This window comes from Centroberyx affinis, unplaced genomic scaffold, assembly GCF_046629955.1.
Source record: "Centroberyx affinis isolate AG114_WGS23_722 - 3 ecotype Tasmania unplaced genomic scaffold, CSIRO-AGI_Caff_v1 ptg000997l_1, whole genome shotgun sequence".
In the NCBI taxonomy this organism is placed as follows: Eukaryota; Metazoa; Chordata; class Actinopteri; order Beryciformes; family Berycidae; genus Centroberyx; species Centroberyx affinis.
This window is the reverse complement of record NW_027279562.1, coordinates 401,008-424,409: the sequence shown is the minus strand read 5'-3', so window position 1 is coordinate 424,409 and position 23,402 is coordinate 401,008. Positions and strand designations below refer to the sequence as shown.

The following is a 23,402-nucleotide window of genomic DNA, read 5'->3' as shown; positions in this document are numbered from 1 at the left end:
TTTAAGGCAGGGTGACCCACCACACCTATTCAGTGGTAAAGGGAACTCGAAATGTATGTAGGTAGACTGATTTGTCATGTGGACGACACTGACTGGCTGATCTGATATTTAATAAAAGGACGATATTGGTCTAACTTTAACTAAGAGGGTCATAGATGACAGAGGTAAACAGCTGTAAGCCTGTACAGCCTGTTATTCACTAAATCAGGATGCAGACATGTAAAGGAGCAGGTGATTGACTCATTCTGTCTTTTCTGACATAAGAGGATGGTAAAATGTTGGTGTCTCTGGATGAGATAATTTATGACACAGCACAGCTTGTGTGTACAGTGCTGACAGTAATACTGTAAAAAAAGCAGATGACCTAGTGACCGAGACCAGACTAAGGCCTGTGAGACACAGAAGTGTATAACACATGCTCAATTTTTAATCCCATCAATATTCAGAGACAGTGAGCTGCAAAGTTCTTCAGAAGGTTCACACCGCCAGTGTGAGGAGAGGAAAAAAAAAAATCTGTGAACTGCGAATCTGTGAAGCTTTTTCATCTAAACTTGGAACTGTTCAGTCACAGTGGCTGGGTAAATTCAAAACAAACAAGCAAAACCAGATGAAACAGAGCCAACAGGTGCCATTTTGTGTGTCTTTATTGTGGACATGACATTACATCTTTTTGAAATGATGTACAAAAGTGTAACAGAACTGAGAATGGCTCAGACGAGGTAGAGCTTTCACATCAGCTTGCTGGCTTGAAAACTACACAGTATAAAAACAACCGAACAAAACAACCCAGAAAAATCAAAATTAAACAAACACTCCTGTCTGCCTCTGTCCTCTGTTATCGTTTTGAAGTGATAATAAATACAGATATCAACCAAATACATTTTGAATAATAATGTCTTCTAAGGTAAATTAATCATGAAGTTCATAACAAATAAAAAAGCAAAACGGACACAAATAATACAACTTAAGAGGCATGATAAAAAACCCAACCAAAGAGAAAAGAACAACACCTGCCAGCCCCTCTGGGAGGGCAGCCATGACTAGCTACTGAATAAATCCTACGGTTTAGCAAAGAGAAAGACTAAAAACACACTCTTACATCTGTATGAAAAAATAAGCACTGCTGCACCTAGCATTATCAAACTTTCCATGAGGAAACGTAGCTAAAAAGATGTGCCATACAGCCGATACATAACAAATCATCATGAAAATCTATGGAATCATCATAATAAAAAGCCTCTAAACCAGAAATGACATTGAAGTGAATTAGCTGGCACCATTAAAAAGACATTCACACAGAAACCTTAGCTAGAATTGGACAAATGAGAACGGTTAAAGCAGTAACCTAGTCTAAGTGCACTAGTAATGCCATTTGGTTTCTAACGCTGTATATAAAGGGTTTGGTAAGAGTGGAATACAGATATACAGTTTATATTACACACACTCGCTCCTGCTCGATGTCTTCATAGTTTTTTCTAAGTCACACTTCGGAGTACAAATTCATAATTGAGGAGTTAATCTTAAAGGGAATTCTGTACAACATTGGTATTAGTACTACACTATCCATTTCAAGTATTTTCACTACCCACACCTTCAATATACACATTTGTGTAATAGGTATATTCAAGCACACAATATTGTATGCATAACCAAACAACCCCCTGGTTTAGCAACCGTTTCATCATGTGTTCATGTAAAAACTACTGAGGTCTCAAAATAGAGGGGAAGTACAGTACTCTGTATGCTCCTTTATCTTTAACTGGTTTCATAACTTTGAATTTTGAATCAATGCGTACAAAAATCGTCTCTCTATATCGACAGTACTGCTCTTGCAGCAAAGGCAATAAGTTTGCACAGACTGCAGCCTTGCTTGTAGTCTCTTCTTCTTTTCCCTCCAACACGTCCAGGCATAGACGGGCATGGCTTTTACAATCTAGGAGGCGGTTGAGGAGAGAAAACCAAGAACAGGACACACACAAAAAAAAAAAACATCTCTTTTCCCAGCAGACGAGAACAGTCCTCGCTTCATACCTGCTGGAGCCAAAAAATCCAAACAAGCTTCATTGCAAAGGAGGTAGGCTAGTATACAAAGCGTCTAGAGGGAGGCTGGATTATACATAGAGGTTACTCAAACTCTTATACAGTATGCAGAGGTTTTAGCAGAACGCACGCACACACATACACACACACACACACATAAACACACACTCACACACACCTCTGTGAAGGCTGCAATGGCTCTGCAATTCAGTAGGCTTCAAAACAACATCTCTATCTTCTGTTTATCTATCTTCTGTTTTATCCCTGAAATCTCTGGAAGCCTGACCTCTGGACCACTGGCTGCTCTCTCTTGCCTCCTCGCTCTATCCTCCCAGGATGCATCGCTACACATCAAAGGACTACACCACCTTTTTGGGAATTTGGCCCATTGGTCACCTTATTCAATACAGGATGAGAGGACTGGCACCAAAATCATCTGTTTGTCCGGTAGATAGCTCCTCACACTAACGCTCAGGCATAGGCATAGGTGAAAAGCATTATATAAAGTATGAAGATAAACCTTTTAGTAATCTTAAGTTGGTGTTGTTTTTTATTCTATGGCCTATAGATTCTTAACTTCTGAAAAAAAAAATCTAATTTTCATCATTAGTGAAGTCCATTACGCATCCATTCAGCAGTGCAAAAAACTTCTGGTCTTGCAGGAAGAGAGATCATGTGCCATTGAAAGTGCATTCTTTTTTGTCAACTTGTATTTCTATTTGACCAATCCCATAAACAAGCCAGGTTTAGACGTGTCATTAAAATGAACTAACCATCCAGCCTCAGAGCTGCAACAACTTCTCATTTTCTCATTTGTCACTTTTTCACTTTTCGGATAGCCTACGTCTTGTTTCCTATGATTACTTAACATACTGTATGCTAAAGTGTTAGCATGCGCACCAGACAGAGCTACAGAGATGATTTTGGTGCCAATCTTCGTGCCAATCTTTGTTATATATTGAGTGACCAATGGGCCAAACTCCCAAAAAGTCAGAGTAGTCCTTTAAGTCAGCAAAGAGAAAATAAGATGCCTCTTTGCTGGCTAAGACTAGCTAAACATACCGTATACTCCTTGTCAAGTTCACAAGTTCAAGCTAATCTATGCAGCCGACAGCCAAACCGGCGCGTTCCTGCTGTTCCCGCCGTCTTGGAGTCGGTCTAATTCAAAGTCAGAGGTGTCTGCGTAGGAAACGCTCCCTCACATCATGGAGTTATGGAGGAAAACTGCCTCCACTCATTCCCTTCCTCTTAAATGGACAATAATTGAATGACCATAAAAACGGCACGCTCATTTATATCGGCTATTAAAAACGCACACTCTTTTTAATGAGCGCTAAAGCAGACACCCCCATTAGCTCTCTCTCTCTCTCTTCAACTATAACTCTACCTCTCTCTGCCCCTCTCCCTCTAATGGTCAGCTAAACAGCCTCAGACTACAGAGAGTGGTCACTCCACTTCAGCTCCTAACATTACACTTTGGAGTGGAGAGAAGTGAGTTTCACACACACACACACACACACACACACACACGCGCGCGTGCACACAACTTCATCCTCAGCTCATTGACTTAGAAGTGAGAGTCCAGAAGAAGTGAACTTGCAATGTGTCAGTTGAGTGTCGATGAATTGCAAAGCAAAGGGTTTTTTTCTTCTCTCTCATCCCGGTGCTGTGAGTTAGAGGATTGGTGTCCTGAGGAATGCACAAACTCTTATATAATAAAGCAAAAAAGAAAAACACAGGATCAAAAGGGAAGGGTGGGGGGCAACTACAGGGGCCCTGCCATGCCACAGTCCTTGATTAAATACAAGCAGTTGCACCAAGTTCAGGTTTTTTTTCTACTTTTTTTTTTAAAACTTTACTTTCTATTTAAAGCTGCACTAGGCAACTTCGTACGTTGGCGGCTCCAAATGGCAACGTGAGGTAACTGTTTGAATTTTGAGGACTTCAACACCCAGAAATGCTGTAAGGTGATAAACTGCACAAAACATGTTTACCAACCCAGCCGATCTATGATGCTTTAATACGAAGCATAGCAAAGAGAGGCAAAAGATCTACCGTTGGTGAGTCTGGCTTTCTCTGCTGATTTGCTGCTGTTTAGGAGACAGTTTGTATTTCGCTCTTAAGTTTGGGCGGAGAAGATTTCCCGCCTGTGACCGTATTGACAACAGAATTTCATTTGGGCAAATAGGGCGAATCTACAGCATCTCAATTAGGGGAGGATGAGACGCTCTTCTTTCTTGCAGCCCCACTTTGTCATTTAGGCTGATAAGATGGGTGTATTTCTACATAAAACTCTTGCCTAGTGCAGCTTTAACTATTTTTCTTTTAAACAAACATCCAAAAAAATACCAGAACCCCCATTGTAGAAAAACGCTCTTAAAGTTTGCTGATCATTAAAGGGTGGTGGGTGAAGCGTTCACAGGCTTGTCGCCCAAAGACTTAACCATAAGTCTTGGGTGCCGCTATCAATCCTCTGATTTTTAGGGATGGTGATGGTGTTTTTGGGCGGTGTGATCCCTGACTACACTGGTCCGAGGTCCAGATCCAGGTCTGTCGGAGGGTCTACGGGTGTTGTTGTTGTTGTTGTGGGGTTGGTGGGTGTTTGGCGGCCAGCACTCCTCGCTCCTCCTGGCCCAGTAATGGGGTTCTGGTCTCTGGGTACTGGCCGTTGTCGAAAGGCATATGGTGGACGCTCTGGACGTGGGTCTTTAGGTTCCCTTTCTGAGAGGCTCGGTATGGGCAGAGCTGGCAGCAGAATGGCCTCTCCCCTGAGGAGCACACACACACACACATAAAGTTGAAAGGTCAGAGGTGACGTCACACACAGGGTTTATCAGGTGCAGAGAGGACAGGACTCTCCTCTGGGAATTTTGAGTATACAGGGGATTTAACAAGACACAATGATGTAAGCCACAACCGAGACTCGCTGCAGCAGAGACAAAAAAAACGGGTGGAGAAACGAGCGAACACAGACAAACATAAACCGAGACACATGACGGCATTCAGCTAGGACTGGGGAAAACATTATGCAGGTCAAGAGCAGCATTCACATTTAATTTCTTACACCTAATTTCACTTAAAAAGTTAACTTTGCTTCTCTATCCTGACCCAGATGGAGTAACTCTCATTTCCTTCCCTTCTCTTTCCTGCCATCTGGAGAAGAGGGCCACACATCCCTGTCTGAACAGTCCTACTTTCTCCCCATCTATTTCTCTCAATCAGCCGGGCCACCCGATGCCCCACACACACACATACACACACGCACACACGCACACACACACACACACACACTCCACATACACCCTATACACTCTACTCTCTCTTCTAATTAGACTGACCTACAATGGCACAGACACCTCGGAAAAAAATAAGCAACACACACCTGAACAAAACAAATGAGATTGCCATTTAATTGCACCTAATTATCATTTTGATAAATGGAAGAATATCAAAGCGGGAAAACAAATGACTCCCCCTACCCCCCCGCACCCTTCTCCCTAAAGAAGAAACAGGGAAATATGGCTGTTATCATACATCATCAGAAACACAACAGAGAGAGAGAGGGGGTTGTGAGAAAGAGAGAGAGAGAAATAAAAACAAAAAAAAAAAGGCGTAATTAATCACGCAAAAATCTAAAAAAGCAGCTGGAAAGACGGCGAGGGTGAGACGTGAGAGGAAAGCGAGAACCTCCACGACATCGTCCTGCGAGGAAACATCGCTGACGGGACCGGTGCACTACATTACACTAAAGGTTATCGTCACCGTAAAGCAGCGCCAACACTACATCTAATTGGACCCCTCCGCCGCGCCTGCTCCCATCATTCATAGCGTGCGGTAAATCTGAGTCCGTGCGTGTGTGTGTGTGTGTGTGGGTGCGTGGGTGTGTGTGTGTGATGTGTGTGATTAATTAAGATGGAGGTGCGCCGTGTAGACCCCGGCTCTCTCCGAATGTCAAAGCAGAACAGATTTACCCCTCCGTTCTCTCTATCTCTACCTCAATCCCTCTCTCCATCGCTTTTTTTGTCTCTCTGAAAACTCTGAAACGACGTCGGAGGGAGCCAGTTCTGTGAGTTTGGTAAATGTTTGTGTTGAGAGAACAAAGACCCCTTTTACACCTGGTGTTAAAGTCAAGATCCTTCTTTTTGTTCTTTTTATTTTGTCTCCATCTTTGGTGCTCAGTGCTCATTGCTGTGGTGTCTCTGCTCTGCACTTCCCACAGATCACCTGTCAATCAAACAGTGTGTCCAGAACTGTGACGTCTTTGTCCTTGGATTTTCTGTTGATGAAGTTTGAGTTTCAGTAGGTGGCGCTCTTTTCTTTGTCTATACAGCCATGGTGGCTATCACTGCTCATGCTAACTACCCACTTCTTCTTCTATTTATTCCAAACAACCTGAAAACGTAAAGCGCATCACTTCCTATGGAAAGAGCTGACACTGTGTGTTTAGAACAGCAAATGTAAAAGCTTTGATGAACTGGCTCGGTTGAATCACTATTCTGTTACGTCAATCAGTGAAAGAGAGTAGCCTGGTGATAGGATTGTATTCAGATAGAGCAAAAACACCTAAAATCCAGGTGTAAATGCACCCAGGATGTATTGAGGAGCCAATCACCCTAAAATACCTTTGGACATGGTCACTCATTTGGCCACATTGACAACAAAGTGTAAGCGCAATGTGCAGCAAGCAGGCAGCTCAGACAAAAAATATACATGACAAAAATGGATGGTCAGGATAGTGGTGGATAGGAAACAAGCGACACAAGGTGTTTACCATCAGTTTTAAAGGACATACATATTACGTCCTTTAAACTGATGTGTACAGCAAGCATTTTGGCAAGTAAAAGAGAAATCCGGTTTCAATATTGTTGCTGTCAGGTGAAAACCTTGTATCTGCAAAATGTAAAAAAAAAAAAAAAAAAAGAAACAGACTTGTTTTTAGCTTGACCAACATGCCTCATAAGCCCAAGACTCGTAGAATTTTCTCCTAATGCCTAGAAAACCATATAATCCTTCAAGTGAAATTGGAGTTGTGAGGTTTTCACATGACAACAGCGATATGTATACTGGATACGCCTTTTAATGTCAGGTGTCATCCAGCTAAACAATCTGCATATGAGAATGCCAGGTGTTAATGCCAGGTGTACAGGAGGGGCCAGTGAATCTCAAGCAGCACCGATAAAACTTTGTGGAAAAAAATAAGCAAAGCGAAAACAACAATCATGACGGGAGCGGGGAGTGACAGAGACACACGCATGCACAGGCGGGACACACAACCAAACATGTAGAAGCGATGAGGAAGCTCAGTGATTAGCCACCGTGGCACATACTTGTTTGGGAGCTTCAGAAGCGGTGGTGTGAGCGTCAGTACCTCTGTGGAGTCCGTTAAAATCAAACCCAACTGTGGGGAAGAAGGAGGAAGGGGGGGAGGAAGAGGAGGAAGGGGAGGAGGAGGAGGAGGAGGAGGAGGAGGAGGGGATTCTGTTAAAAGCTCTACCAGATCTCTGCATTCACCACACAAGCATCTTTTTTTTTTTTTTTTTTTTCCACCACCACCAGCACACAGTAGCATTTGCCACCAGCACCCTTGCTAATAGAGGGGAGCTGGCGGTGATGATGATGGTGATGATGATGATGATGATGATGATGGAACCTGGTGGAGGCAAGCCAGTGATTTAATATGACGCTAATAGAGGCCTCGGGGTGGCTGGCCTTTTCTGTGTGTGCACGTCCATGCTGACGACAACCGCCGGTGACAACATTAATTACAGCCTCGGCGAGTGTTTACAGAGCCTATGCATGAGCGTGTGTGTATGCGGTGTGTGTGTGTGTGTGTGTGTGTGTGTGTTTACAATAGGGCTGGGGATGGGGGGGGGGCTGAGCACTGCATCACTTACCATTTGGCCTCTGTCACTTAGAATCACTGGCTGTGCCACATATCATTCACACTCTCTATAAAGAAGCTACTTATCTCACTGTCTACTGTGATCACTGCTGGCTGGGCTGATGGACATGACAGGACAGGGGAGGAGGAGAGGAGAGGAGGAGGAGAGGAGAAGAGAGGAGAGGAGAAAGGGGAAGAGGGCACAAGAAAAAAGGAGAGGAGGGGAAAGGAGACAAGAAAGGGGAGAGGAGGAGAGGAAAAAAATAAGAGGAAAGTAATAGAGCGAGGAGGAGGGGAGAGGACAGGAGAAAAGAAAAGAGGGGAGGAAAGGAAAAGGGGGGATAGGAAAAAGTGGAGGGCATAGGAGAGGAGACAGAATGGGAGGAAAGGAGAGTAGAGGAGGAAAAAAGAGGAGGAGAAGATAAAGGGGATGAGGAGAGGAGATAAAAGGACAGGAGAGGAGAAAAAGGAGGAAAGGAGAGGAAAAGGGGGAAACAGGAGACGAGAGAGAAGCAAAGGAGAAAAGAACAGGAGGGGATAAAAGGAAGGATGAGAGAAGAGAAGAGAAGAGAAGAGAGGAGGGGGAGGATGAGAAGAGAGAAGAGGGGAGGAAAGAAGGAGGGCAGGGGCCAAAAGGAGAGGAGAAAGATGAGAGGAGCGGAGAGAGGAGAGAAAGGGGAATGAGGAGGGGAGAGGAGACAGGAGGAGGAGAAAAGAAGAGAGGAAAAAGGAGAAGGGAAAAAGAGAGGAGAAGGGAGGATGTCTAAATCAAGCTGTTTAGTGAATGGCATCAGGACGCATGCAAATGGATTCATAAGGCTGGCGTGGACAAATGCTGTTCTGCTTCATTAGAATGCGCAATTCCATCTCTCTAATTGACATGTGATTAATAATGTATACAATTTGTCACAGGTCAGTATCCTGAGCAAATCATGTTTCAGTTTAAAAAATAGAGACAGCTGCCCGGCCCAGGGCGGGGAAGGACTCACAGACTGGCTGTCACACTCAGCTGAACAAAAAGATCTGTTTTGATTTATTTTGGAAAACGCAGGAAAGTAGCAGACGTATGGAGAGTCAGACGATGAAATATTGTTGGGGAATGTGAATCCACCGTGCATATATTCCTATATCTCATGTGAGCGCTTGTGGGTGAATAAATAGGCGTGAGGGCGATAATGTGTGCGCACAGGTGGCCCGTGAGTGAATGAATGTTAAAGGGGTGAACAAAATAACAGAAACACTTGACAATATATGAATATTAAGTAGCTAATAAGGGTTCAGAATAGCTTCAGTCTTCCTTGAAAGGCTGTCATACTGCGTCCTGGACTGTGTGTAGTGGGATACTGGACTTTTCTTCAAGACTGAATATTTCCTGTCTGTGAACTTTGATTTGTTCCTCTTTGCTGATGCACTTGCAAATCCGTCACCAACTATTTGGCCTCTTTGAAACTTTGTAAGTTGCCTCATGTGACTTTGAAAACTGTGAAAACACTGATTGTCAGACCACTTAAAGTTGAGACATACTGCTAATTAGCACTGGAATTAATGGGACTGGCCTGCATCTTTATAGCTTCTTTATAATTGTGATTTAGTTACTTCAAAGTCCTTTTTCATGTGGTGTTTCCGTTATTTTGTCCATCCCCCGGGATATGTGTATGTGTCTCTGTGCGTGTGTGTGTGTGTGTGTGAGTATAGGTCGGAGTGCCTTTGTGTGTGTTTGTATGTGAGTGTATTCTGGTGATTTACCTGTATGGGACCTCATATGAGTGCGCAGGTGGCTTGGTTGACTGAAACTCTTGCCACACTCATGGCAGACATACTGTCCCTGTCGCATTAGAGACCTCAGCATCCCTGATCACACACACACATACACACACACACACACACACACACACACACACACACACGCACACACACACACACACAGAGGAAGAGGGAACACACAATTAAACAAAGTACAAAAGCAGCAAAATCTATAAAGCACCACCGGTTAATTCAGGTTCTAATCATTTGTTCATATGATGGTGTGAGAGTAGAGGTGAAAAACAGGTCAAAACAGGTGAAGTTGAAAGTATCCATAATATGAACAACAGCAAACGCTATCCAACTAAGTGTCCAAACTAGTTTTTGACCACATTCAGTTTAAATCAACAATTCTTTATTTAAAGCTAAAGGTGGATGGTTCTGCCCCCTAAAAATGATGACTAGAGTGACTAGAGCATCAAACCATGCATTTCAGCTTCTCCTGATCCTTAGACCACTCTTTAACGAAAGCACCCTCTGAATATCACATGAAAAATGCAGGGATTTTGCTTTAAACCAGTGATTCTCAAAGTAGGGTCTGGGGACCACCAGGGGTCTTTGAAGGGATTTTCAGGGGATCCCCAGCAAAATAGCTTAATTTCACTATAACTTAATTCACTATGTATCCCAATTAGAGAATGTAGATGCATTACTATTCTAATCCTAGGTTTCACTCTCCCCAAAACTATTTTAGATCTCAATGGCAGACCTTGGGAACAGAAAGGCATTTGGTCTTCACATCATATGTGAGAGTTTTTTTCCATATGTGAAAATTGTTCCACGTTTTCTCCTGCCATCACATATGACAACATTTGTTTCACATGTGAAAACTTAATTTTACATGCAGAGACAATTCACAGGTGAAAATATCATTTTCACAAGGAAAATGGGAAATTTCACATATGAAAACCAACATGAATGCACATGTGCTTTGAATTCATATGCAGGTTTTCACATGTGACTTTTCTGTAAGGGGTGGAAGCGGTGGTTTGCGGATCAGCTTAATCCATCCAGAGTAAAACACATTCTCTTATGGCAATATTTGCTGTGACTGAAAGATGTAAAGGTCGACGATGGGAAGAAAGTGAGTTGGTGTACATAAGCCCGGTGTCTGGCTGGAGCGGTGGAGGTAGGTAGCGTCAGTAGTGGACTAGTGCAGGCATCATTAGTATGTCTAATGTGTCATTATGAGCGGCTAGCTCCGGGGGCTGGACTGCAGCTGTCACACAGCATCATCTCAGAGGCTGACAGCCAGACACACACAGCACACACACACACCGCATAAATTACAGGCAATTAAAACGCCCCGGCTGTGATGTGCCCGCTCCGCTGCCCGTGTGTCACATGTCAGGTGTGTGTGTGCATCTGCGTATGTGTGTGTGTGTTTCAGAGTGTGTATATGTGTGTTTGGTCCAGGGGAGAAAATAAAAAAAGGCTCACACTGGCTACGTTTACATGCACGCAATAATGCAACAATACTTCTATAACATGCACTAGGCAATTTCGCACGTTGGCGGCCCCAAATGGCAAAGAGAGGTAAATGTTGCTAAATTTTGCAGACTTCAATACCCAGAAATCTGGTAAGGTGACATCAGTAAACTCAATTTCTTCTTAGTGTCTGATGGGGTTAGAGGTGCTGAAGAGGTTCAGCCGTCATTGGTGAGTCCAGCTTTTTCTTTCAACATTATGTTTATACACACTATTTATTTCATTCCGAAGTTTTGTTACGTTCTTCTCTGTTGTAATGGAGCCTTAAGACAAAAGTGTGATTAAGTCATTTATATGATTCTGTAAATCTCACCTTTTCCAGTTTGCATGTGACGTGGTTATTGCAAGTATTCATACAGAAATGACAAAAAAAAAAAACATGAACTACATCGCCAACTACACATGCACACCTTGATCACACCTGAAGTACTCCACATATGTTACTGTGATAATGCTACTCTAAGAGCATAATCACACTAACATAATGAGAGTACATCTGCAGGTTTAACAAAGCTAAATTTAAAACTCTTCTAAGATTTTCTTAATGCTACCTGGAATTGAATTTAAGACCAATTTAACAATCAAAATGCAGAAACAAAGCTGGCAAAAGCAACCAGGAAACTAATTGTGAAGGGACATGGAGTCAAACTATGTTTAGTAAAGCAGATAGATGCATACTGTACTACTAAGACAGTTCTGTATTAATCTAAGACTGTATATGCTGCACAAAGAAACCTGTCATTACATAGTGAAAAAAATACCTTTAATAACTATATTTAAGAATTTTAACACTAGTGAAGGCCTTAAATGTAGACATTTTTCAGACTATTTAAGGACCTGTGGATATCCTAAAGAATGATGTTTACATGGGTCCTGCCTTACTCGCATTATTGCCTTCATCGCACTACAATCACATTTTTGTGCATGTAAACATGGTCGGTGTAGCAAGAGGCAGGGGGACAGCAGCAGGAGGACGAGGCATTTGAAGACGGCTGGATCCGTCTGACGACGTCACGACCACACACACACACACACACACACATGCATACACTCCTGTGACCTCTCTTGCTGGCAGATAACAGGCCTGGGGGGAGTGTGTGTGGGGGAGAGGGGGGAGGAGGGGGTTTGCTTACTGCACAAACCCCCACCACCAAACACGTCAACTCCCCAAGCACCAAGCCTGGCATATACCTGGGCAGTGCCCACTGGTTGTGTGTGTGTGTGTGTGTGTGTGTGTGTGTGTGTGTGTGTGTGTGTGTGTGTGTGGAGGCGGGGGGTTGAGGACAGCAGGACAGGGAGGACAGGGAGGTGGAGGAGGTGACAAAGAGTGTCTCTGGCAGCTCTACTGCTGGCCTCTGGATACTCTACTTCTACTCTGGGCCGCCAGCCCTTCTCACTGATGCACTAATGAAAGACAAGACAGAGCTGGACGGAAAACACAAGCAGACACACATGCACACGCTCAAACACACACACACATTACAGAGAGAGGGAGAGGGAGACTCGGTTGCTCAAAAAAGGTCACTTTATAGCATGTGACTCAAAGGGCTAAGGCGGAGCGTGACGATATGCGCCTGGACGGGTGACAGCGATGTCATGCGTCTGCTCTGGGGCTGTTGTCTTTGACCCCTGGCTCCATACAGCCCCACTTGACCTTAGAGACGCAACTGAAAAATGGGCAAATAATACGGATGTTTGGTAATGACCATTTCCAAAGCAGCTGGTGGGGTAATTATTGTGTCTCATCTCTCTCTCCCCCTCTGTTTTTCCTCCCTCCATTCGCATCTGTGTGAGTCTCTCATCAGGCAGAGCCATGACCTAAACAGTTTGTGACAGCTTTCTGGGAGAGTGGAGTTAGAGACTAGGCATGCCTTGCAGACCTGAGTGTAGCAAAGGTTCTCTCACGTCTTTCACAGTAAAAAAAAAACCACACACACACACACACACACACTCCTTTTGCATCTAAAAACCTAAGCACATATGGACACACACACACACTGCCCCAGATACAGCCTTTTATCATACCTCATGAACATGCAAGCACACGTGTGCGCTTCTTTAATGCATCTCTTCTTCATTATTTAAAACCTTGTCAGAATGAAGCAGTATGTGTGTCTGTCAATCATTTTCTGCCATATGGTGTGTGTGTGTGTGTGTGTGTGAGACAGATTGAGTCTATGTGTATTAGGATGAATATGAATATCAGATTGCATGTGGTTTATACATTTACTACATATTTATATGAGTGTGTCTCCCTTGTCTCTTCTCCTGGTTTAGCCTGTCAAGTCCAGTCCATTCCACTTACAGTAACTCAAACACTGAAAAATATTTATCTGTAACTCCTGATATTTGGCCTTTCTTCCAAACACATGAAGGCATGTTGTATGTGACTTGAGCACAGGATATCACAAAAGAGGCTTTTCCTATATGTTAGAAAAACTCAAGATTATCTTTTGCAAAGGCAAAGTGCACATTATGTTGTGTATATTTCAATTTTTGGCATTTCTCTGTTTTGTATTTTGTTCTTGCTTTTATATCTTTTAAAGTTAAAGAAAACTGCTCCCTACCATTGGGATCCAACAGAGCATTGGCTGCACCCCAGCGGTGGTAGAGTGCAGCCAGTTCGTGGGGACTGTAGTTTTTGAGGAAGCTAAGGACATCAAGGGGCATCTCTGGCGTCTCCGCTATTGCCTCCTGCTTCACATCTCCACGAACTCCTGAGGACAAGGAAGAGGAGGGGGAGGAATTCTGGAGAGCGCCTCCGTGTGTCTGGGAGGTGCCGTAGCTGTGTCCTGCTGTAGAGCTGTGGGTGATGGTGCTGGGCCTGGTGGCATTAGCCCGGCCCTGGCTGTGGGAGTTGGGATGTGGCTGATGAGGGGAGCTCCTGGCTCGGCTGTACTCCGCAAGGCCATGTTTGCTGGACAGCATGAAGCCCAAGCCCTCCTGAGGCATCAAGTAGCGGTCCGCCATCCTGGTCCCAGCTGCAGAGCTGGGGCTGGGGGCCGAGGAACGCTGGGGGGCTCCAGTGCTCTTCTCCAACGAGCTGGTGGACGATGACAAGCTTCCCCGAGGGTAAATGTCCACCTTGGGTCTGGAGCGAGAGGGATGGTCCTCCATGTGTCTGATGCTGCTGCTGGTGCTGCCGCCTGGCCGGGCAGGGAGCCTCCCAGCCTGGGTGCCTGAGGTGGATGAGGAGCCTCGAGAGGAAGAGGAGGAGGAGGAAGAGGATGACGTGGTAGGTTGACCAGTTGGCCTGTTCTTCTTTAGAGCCTCACTGGAGGTGGCTGGGGGCCGGGTGCGTGGGGTTCGGACCACAGGAGGCAGTGGTGGACACTCCTTCCCTTCCAGGGCCGGCGGGGGACCAGTGCGCCTCCTGGAAGATGATGAGCTGTCCTTGGAGGCCTTCAAACTGTTTTTCAAGGCCCATTTAGGAGCCAGAGTCGAGCTACTGCTGTTGATGCGGTGAGCCACAGTCTGGTGCATCCACAGCACCTCGGGGTAGCGGGTGGAGTGGGAGCAGAAGGAGCACTTGTGGTTAGGGAGGCCCTTCCTGTCCAGAGTCAAGGAGGCCAAGCCCCTGTGGCCCTCAGCCCTCACACACAGATCCAGAGGGGTCATGCTGGGATCAGATGGGGAGGACCTGGAGGACAGAGCTGAGAGGTAAGGATGGGGGGGCGCAGACTTGTTCAGCCCATGGAGAAGGGCCTTCTTCAGCTTGGGATAGCCGCTGGGGGTGCCTCTGTCGGAGCTGGAGCTGGGGCTAGGGCTGGGAATGGGGCTGGGTCTTTCTGCCGGGTGTTGGACACGAACATGGGTCAGATAGGCCTGCGACTCTGCGGTAACAAAGTCACACAGGCTGCAGATGTAAGGCTTCTCATCTGTGGAGAGAAAGAAATAAAAACTAAAGGTCAATAATTGCATAGGAATACATGATACTTTTTCCTGCTACCAGATGATGTACTGTACAAGGCATCTGAATACGATCAGTCAGACCTAATAAGTTCAGAACAAAGTAAATGCCTTATTTATATTGTTCCACTCAGATGTAGTTTTCATAAACAGCCACAAGGCTGCAGTATTGGCCAGTATTCCCATTTCCATTCTCTCCTTTCAGGTTACATGTGGGCATGAATAAAACTACCAAATTGCCTCTATTAATATTACCTAAATTATATTATCAACACATTAATAAACAATTAATATTCACATCACAGCATCAATGAATATTGTTCCCAGGATATAATATTTGTTTGTGCATACTACATATTGTTGGTTGCAGCCCTACAAGTTCTCCACAAGATGGCATATATGTCCCATCTCTCCTAACAAGTAGGATCGCACTGTTGTCATTGGAAAGACTTGCATCTCTAGTTTTCAGGAATTAAGACAAACAAGAGTTAGGTATTTTTAAAATTTTTTAGTTGTTTTTTAATATAGTTCAAGAGGTATTTAAGGGGTTTTATAAGCCCAAGGGTTATAACATTTTTCCAACCCATAGGGAATCGTGTCATTTTTCTCTCTGATTTTCATGTTTTTGCATGAAAACTGTCAAAGTTGGTGTTAAGATGTTTTCAGCAAAGCCAGCCAAAATGTAGACATCGAACTCTCAGTGAACTGTTGAGGCCTGGCCATGGGAGCATTATATCCTCCCACACACACACACACACACACACACACACACACACACACACACACACACGGATAGCCCTCAGATGTCTCCTATCAAATGGAGCAGATGACATGACAGTATTCTCCACTACCCCTTCCCTCTTCCACAACTCCACCAGTAACCTGCCATCTGCTTTTCATTTGGCTTCCTGTTGGCAACACTGCAGTGGCCAACACATAGCTACTGCCCTGCCAAGGTTATGCCCCGGGGCTGGGCAGTTTGGTATGAGGAGGATGAGGATGGGAGGGGGGGGGGCTTTCTGTTTGAATACAACACTCTCACTTTCTCACACCCTCTATCTTTCTCCCCCTCCTGCTTTTCACCCTCATTCACAGCTCCGTCTTTTTCATTACAAAAAAAGCCCATAACTCAGTTATAGAGTCACATAGAGTCCCTGTACCTCCCTGTGCTGCTGCTATGAGGAAACCATGCAGGAAATTACATCCATGTGGGATAAACAAACACAGAGAGAGATGTCCGCCCTACACCTTGTCTACCTCTAGGGTTAGACCGATTTATTGGTCTGTCCATATATCGAGCCGATACTGGCCTTTTATTAAAAATTAGATATCATCCAGTCAGCATGGTCCACCTGTGATATGATAGAGGTTCCTCCCTGACCACAGTGAATATGTTGTTATTATTTGCATATCAGATGTCTGACCAGAGAAATCATTCAAGTGTGGTGTGGGAGGATTTTACTCAACAGTCTGTAAAACCTGCAATGAAACCTGCCTCACCCTGCCTTAAGGAGCTGCTGACCCACCTAAAGACTTTCATTTCATTAGTATGGAGATTCAGTGGAGAATTTTAGTGTCCCATGATGGTTTCAGAGACATCAACATCCTAACAAGAATAAAAGTCTGGGGGAAATGCTGAAAAATATCAGTATCAGCCTTCAAAAACCCATATCAGTCAATCTCTCAGTCTTACAGTTGCCCTTGTGTTTTTTCTTTTACACACATATTTGCATAAATAATCACATACCCCCCACCACACACACACACACACACACACACACACACACACACACACACACACACACACACAGAAACATCGCCCTGCAGGAGTGAATGAGCAGGGCAATTAAGACGCTGACAGTCTCTGTCAGTGAAGTGACACTTGTCTCTTACAGGGTGGAGTAAACAGACTTAGGCTTATATACGTATCCAGGAAACAAACACAGCAACCATCTACACCATCCATGACTCCTGTCACTGAAACCTACAGAAATAACATCCTTGTATAAGGTAGAGCTGACAGCACAGATGACTGTTGCCATCCAAGGATTTTATAACAGGAGTGAAAACTGAATTGAAAAATGCTTTGTGCAACTCTTTGATGAGGGATTTTTTAATAATTATTAATATGTGAAATATTGCAGAAGCCAACAGAAGTCCTGTCAGGTTCCTCCCTGACCACAGCTAATGAGTAAATTTTTATTACTAGTATGTTAATAATCTACCATCTCTGCACAATGACAATCATGCTGCTCACCACAAACCTTGAACACGCACCCGATTTTGGCATGTGAATTACTAGAAGACGTCTAGTCATGTGAGTCGACGCCCCCTCACCCCTAATCCTACTTTTCTAAATGCTTGACCAGAAACACCGTGGATGTAGCAAATTTCATCAAGTCTATAATTATCATTATAACTGATTTGCCTAAAAGCCTATCATGTTGATATCTGCATGTTGTGTGCACTTATCCTCATTTGCATTCACAGAAAGTAGCGAAGGGGGGTGAAAGGGACATCAGGGTATTCAGGACTAGTGTGTCCTCTGAGTGTCTCTTTCCCCATCGCCTGCGTGTCTCTCCATCGAGAGGTGACTCTATAAATAACCAATCCCTCAGACAGCGGGCAGCCTGGCTGGCTGGATGGTAAGAAGAGTGGATGAATGACAGTGAGAGTGGCACAGGAGGTAACATTACAGATTAGGGAACAGTCAGAGGGGAAAGGGAAGAAAGGTAAACAGATAAAAGACTGCTGGTGGATGGGTGGATGGATGGACGGATGGATGGATGGTTGGATAGCTGGATGTATGGGTTTTACCGTGTGGCTTGTTTTCTAAGTGTTTGTGAGTTCAGATGTTTTAGCATGTCTCTCACACTTCTAAGGCAGGAGGCTCAGGTCCCCTGAGGCACATCCCTTCAGAGAAAGGTAAGCACTCACAACTAACCTGGATCTCCTTGAAAGCATTGTTTTTTTTATTCATATCTAGCTAAAACAGCAGCATAAACTTACTGCCAAATGCCATTCCCAAGATCAGACGCCAGGATGTCCATTTCACCCCAATCTCCCATGACTTTGGCGAGAGGGAATACTTCACAGTACATTTACCACTGTGAAGGAAGCTAACCACAGCCTTAACTGCTGGAAAACAGGGCTCTCTTTGTTGCTGTACTGTGTGGCATCAAGTTTGCAAAAAAAGGGAAACAGCTACTGTGGGAGATAGTTGTATTCCACAGTTTTCCCGTTTTTTGTTTAATATCTAGTTATCCAATAAACAACACCTCTGATGTCGAGAGTGAAAGGAAGACAGGAAGACAGATTTTCATGGCAAAGACATAAAAAGTAGAGCAAAAACCATATTCACACACAGATAAGAGGGGGGGTTTCCTGAGACAGGAAGAGCTGAAATAGCACACAGCTCGATCAGGCCAGAAGAAATGCTGCTGCTATTTTTGAATGTCTAAACCAACAGGGAGGAATGGAAGCAATCACTACGATTCTTAGCACACTATCACAACCTGTCAAGTTTGTGTTTTCAACGAGCTAGGAAGTTAACAGAAGCAAGTTGGAGAGCTTTCAATTGTCGCATACCCAGGAATCCTTCCTTTATCATAAATCAGCTGTGATTATAGGGTTTTTTTTGCCCTTGCATGGATAGGATTTCTTTTTTTTCTGCAGTGTTTATTGGTTGTGGAGGTGAAAAATTGATAGGCATTCCAAAAATCCCCTCTCCTCTACTGAGATGCTGTTGGAAGGCATGAACTTTCATTTAACAGTTTACTTCATTGCTCTATGATACCAAATAATTGCACTGCTCTAAACAGTTTTTCCAGGGGCAATTAAAGTTTATTGACCATATTTAATGTTGTTTGTGAGAAATACTCTATAAAATAGCTGAACTGAGAAGTAATTTTGATGTTTAGCCACACGGTGGCTCCAGTCCCCACTCCATACAGAGACAGTCGATGATGCACCCACATAACACACATTTCACTAACAGATGTTTGCGACTGAGTGACTGTCAGAGTCTAAGGCCTTGAGTGGGAGGCATGAAAAGGCTAAAGCCATTTCTGGCCATTAAAAAACCCTGCAGAGTGTGTTTGAATAGGTAGGTTTACATTTATTGCATTCCTATTATTTGTATGCATATTTAGTTTCCTATTATTTATGCTGGGAAATCACAGTATCTTAAAAGGAAAGTAAAATACTGGGTTAGACAGTTAACAGTGTTTACAAACAACTAATGAATAAGGTAAAAAAAACAATACTCAGAGCTGTGCCCTCCAACTTCTGTTATTTAGCTATCATGCTCAAAACTATTCACATCATACCATAATAACATTACATAATTTGTACAGCTCCTGAATCACCAAAACGTACAACCAACCAAAATTAGGAGTGCAAAGGCTTAGTGCACCTATAATATTTCTGTGACTATGGACTGATCACAGGGGATCACATGGATCTTAGAGCCAAGTGCTACGAAAGGAAATATATTAAAAGCTAAGGAGACAGACTGAAGGGTTTTTTTGTACACTGAAATATAATTTCATGTCTGAGTGTTACTTTTTCCCCACAAACTATTTTTACAAAGAACAAGAGCTGGGGTGTTGACTAACCTGCCAGCTGTCCTGCGTTGGCAGTGCCCATCTCTGAGGCCTGGTTTCCAAGGGTGGAGGCTGGCGGGGAGTCTCCGTACCCCGGGGTGCTGGGCCGACTCGGGGAGCCTGACTCTGGATCGCTGGTGGAGCCCCAGCGGTCATCTCTTGCAGACCTCTCCTTGTCTCCCGCAGATGGCTTCCCTCCATCTCTCCTGTGGACCCGTTGGTGGACGATCATCTGGTGTCGGCTGCGGAACACCTTCCCGCACTCAAAGCACTCATTGGACTTGGAGGAAGCTTGCGTCTGGGATGGTCGTCGTCGGTCTTGGCGAGAGGAGGGCCGGTACTCTGAGTCACTGAGGCTCTCTGGCGTCCGGTCCCCTGAGGAGCCGTGGCTTCCAAACCCGGAGCTGCTGCGTCGGCCTGAGCTGCGTTTCTCCTGGCCTTGCAGGACGTAACGGCTGCTCTCCTTCTCGAAAACCACGGCAGCTCCAGCCAAGGCCTCCTCCCCCATACTTCCTCCCCCAGCAGAGGTCTTATAACTGGGTTCGACTGGCTCCACAACCCTGCCTTTAGTGGCTAATTGCCAGGCCTGGTAGCTACAAACTGGATCCAGCTCTGGAATTCTTTGACCCAGCTTTTTCTTCTCACCCGTCTCCTCTACCTCCAAGGCCTTCTCCTCAACCTCCTCAGGCCGGAGGTTGAAGTAGTCCAGGAAGCGTCTCTTCGCAGCCGGTGAGTCCTCGTCATCGCTGGGCCTGCGTTGGCTCTGGGGCTTCTTACCATGGCTGAGACTGTGGACTTTTTCATGGGCCCTCAGGCTCTCTCTGCTGTGGAACAGGTTCCCACACTTGGAGCAGATCTGATAGATAGAAGTAACAGAACCGGTGACAATATCAGGGTCCTGGGCTACGTCGTTGATGGTGGCTGGGGGCTCAGAGGAATCCACTTTTGGCCTGGACCTGGACTTGGTGTTGTGTGTCTTCATATGGGATTTGAGGAACCAAGCTTCTCTGAACCGTCGGCCGCAAATACGGCAGCAGTGTTCCAGGATCCCTGCATGTTTCTTCATGTGCGACTTCAAAAACCAGGCTTGGGTGAAGACCTGGCCGCAAGTCTCACAGGGGAAGGTCCCATCGCTCTGCGGCTGGATGACATCAGTTTCCGGCCCGGGCTCTTCCTTAACAGTGGTCTCCTCTTCTGTGTCTGCAGTGATGTGGACCTTTTCAATGTGGCTGAGGAGCTGGTCCTCCCGCAGGGCCTCGTACCCACACAGTCGGCAACAATATGGCCGCCGGTCCGTTATGGACTTCTCTCTCTTCATGCTCCTTGCAGGCACTTTCCTCCGACTCTCCTCTGTACTATCCCCATTGATCATCCGGTTACAGGCTGAGCTGCTCTTAGTTGGACTTGTCCCTCCGTCGAGACCCTCAGAAACGCTCACCTCAGCAGATGCCACCTCCTCTTCCTCCTCTGCCCCCTCTGCCCCACCCTCATCATCTTCATTGGTGTGGTGGCTAGAGAGCGTGCCCAGTTTGTGGCTGCGGATGTGAACTTTGAGGTTGCCCTTCTGAGAGGCCCTGTGGTCGCAGTAGGGGCATTTGTATGGACGTGCACCTGTGTGGCGTCTCATATGTTGGGACAGAGAGCTGAGGAAGGGGAAGCTGCGTCCACAAACACTGCAGTTGTAAGCCCCGGGGGTTTTGTCATCCTCACCCTCAACCTCCATCTCTGGGCTGGCCTTGTCTCTGACCAGCTTCTCCTTCTGGCCTCCGGACTGGGTCTCCATCAACTCCACGCTGTCTCTGGGGTTCATGGTACAAACTAGTCTACCCCGCCTGCCTGGCCTCACAAGCTCACTAAAACTAGAAACTACTGCTATCTGCAGCTGCACATCTATGGATGTCTGGCGTGTCTCTGTCAGTCGCTTCCAATGCTATCTGCCTTTGATCATCTAGTGTGTCCTGCTAACAGAGCATCCAGTGCAACAGCTCATCTAGCACTCTCTGGTTACTGGATGCAATGCCATCTATCCATCTTCATCTAGCACTGTCAATGAATCAGTGACTCAGACTTTATCTGTATGTGCAGTGGCACCATAAAAAGCAGCTTATGCAGCGCTATCATTTATTTGGGCAGGTGCAGTAAAACTTAAAACCATCTTTCAAGCAGAATAGGTCGCAGCAAGTCATTTATAACTGACAGTGACCCAAGCCATATCTGTGGCGGTGTAAAGTGAAAGTTTTCATTCAGTTTCAGTTCATCACTTTGTCAGTTCCCAGGCATTTTGGGAGGTTTCTGTATCAGGGCAAGCTAATCCACCACTCTTCTTCTCTTCATTTCACTGGTTTCTCTTCTTTGGCTTTAGTTTTCAGCACATCAGCAGCTTCCAGGATGCATAACAGTGAGCTCTGTATAGAACAGCCTGCACATATATCATCCACCTGAAAAAGCAAAAGAGAAAAAGAGAGAGAGAGAGATTGAAAGAGATAGAAGGCGGGGAGCAGGGAGAGAAAAAGAACAAAGAATGTGTTAGTATTGCAAAGACACTTGTATTCAGTTACCCATTTGCATACACAGATCTCGCTATGTGTCAGCAGTTGGTCGACTGTATGTGTTATAAAGTTGACCTGTATGTGTGTGTAGTGGTATAATAGCAATGAAAAGGTGGGTAAACTAACACCTCCAGTCGGTGCTCTTCATAAGGCAAAACAACCACCAAAGGAAACAAAACCATTATACTTTAAGAAAGCGTTCATCTATGCTTGTTTCCCTTAACACTAGAAAGGCCACTGACTGCTGTTTTGAATTTTAGAAGTGAACTATCTCAGCTTTCAAAATGCTCCTCGATGATTTCTCTTTACACCTAGTTTCTTGTAGTTAGATTTTCACAATTTTCAAGTAAGGAACTAATAGTTAAAATTATATTTCCCCCCCTCAGTTGATGGCTTGTTCACCTTTTCTTAAACTCCCAAACTCTGGCAAGCACTGGCATTTCCAGTGTTAAAAAACTCCATCCTCTCATAACTTACATCGGACTTACTATGATGGATACTCTGAATTTACCTCATTAAGGTTTATGTCAGCATAAAAAATGCGAGAAAATTGAGTTCAGGTGGGTTTATCCTCCTTTAAATCCCTGTGTGTTTGTACCTGATTGTCTAGGTGGCGTACAGCATGTATGTGGGCTACTATCTATCTGTAGCTCGCAGTGTGCACCGCCACTAGTGTGTATATGTGTGTGTCAGTGTGTGTGTGTGTGTGTGTGTCTGTGCTGCGATTGTCGCGCAGGGCTTCAGGCTCTGACGCCACACTGGCTGAGTCGACACTTTACACAATCAGAGTGGCGGGGGGAGAGCAGCATTCGCATCAGCAAGATCAGCAGTGCCACCATATTCCTTCCCCACGCCGGCCTCACGCACCCGCCTCAACTGACACTATCACATGACAGGGATCTTAAGTACACAACAGGAAGTGGCTCTTCAGACAGTTTGCTTTGCTCTCTTTCTCAAACTGGAGTCGAGGGGGGGGGGGGGAGGGGGATGGAGAGAGAGAGAAACAGACAGAAAGAGAAAGAGAGAGGGTGATAAGAGGAAAAAGAGAGACTTCAAAGCTTAATCTTTTAGGAGGTTGTTTTCACAGAGTTCACTGATTTCATACTGCATATATTTCCTTTTTTGGTG

At 45.0% G+C, this 23,402-nt stretch overlaps 1 protein-coding gene across 4 annotated transcripts; it reads right to left on the bottom strand.

Annotated features, from left to right (window-relative positions):
• Window positions 1-632: 632 nt before the first annotated feature.
• On the bottom strand, window positions 633-21,847 carry LOC139646788 (zinc finger protein 516-like). Of its 4 annotated transcripts, XM_071522510.1 has the most exons (5): window positions 19,738-21,847; window positions 13,780-15,090; window positions 9,668-9,772; window positions 7,368-7,438; window positions 4,640-4,808 (listed from the first exon to the last, which is right to left on the bottom strand). In XM_071522510.1, the coding sequence occupies exons 1-5, from the start codon at window positions 21,533-21,535 to the stop codon at window positions 4,749-4,751; spliced, it is 3,345 nt and encodes a 1,114-aa protein (XP_071378611.1). In that variant the 5' UTR covers window positions 21,536-21,847; the 3' UTR covers window positions 4,640-4,748. The 4 variants fall into 4 exon arrangements, with proteins under 4 accessions (XP_071378610.1, XP_071378612.1, XP_071378611.1 ...); XM_071522509.1 differs by lacking the exon at window positions 7,368-7,438 and having other exon boundaries at window positions 633-4,808; XM_071522512.1 differs by lacking the exon at window positions 9,668-9,772.
• Window positions 21,848-23,402: the final 1,555 nt, after the last annotated feature.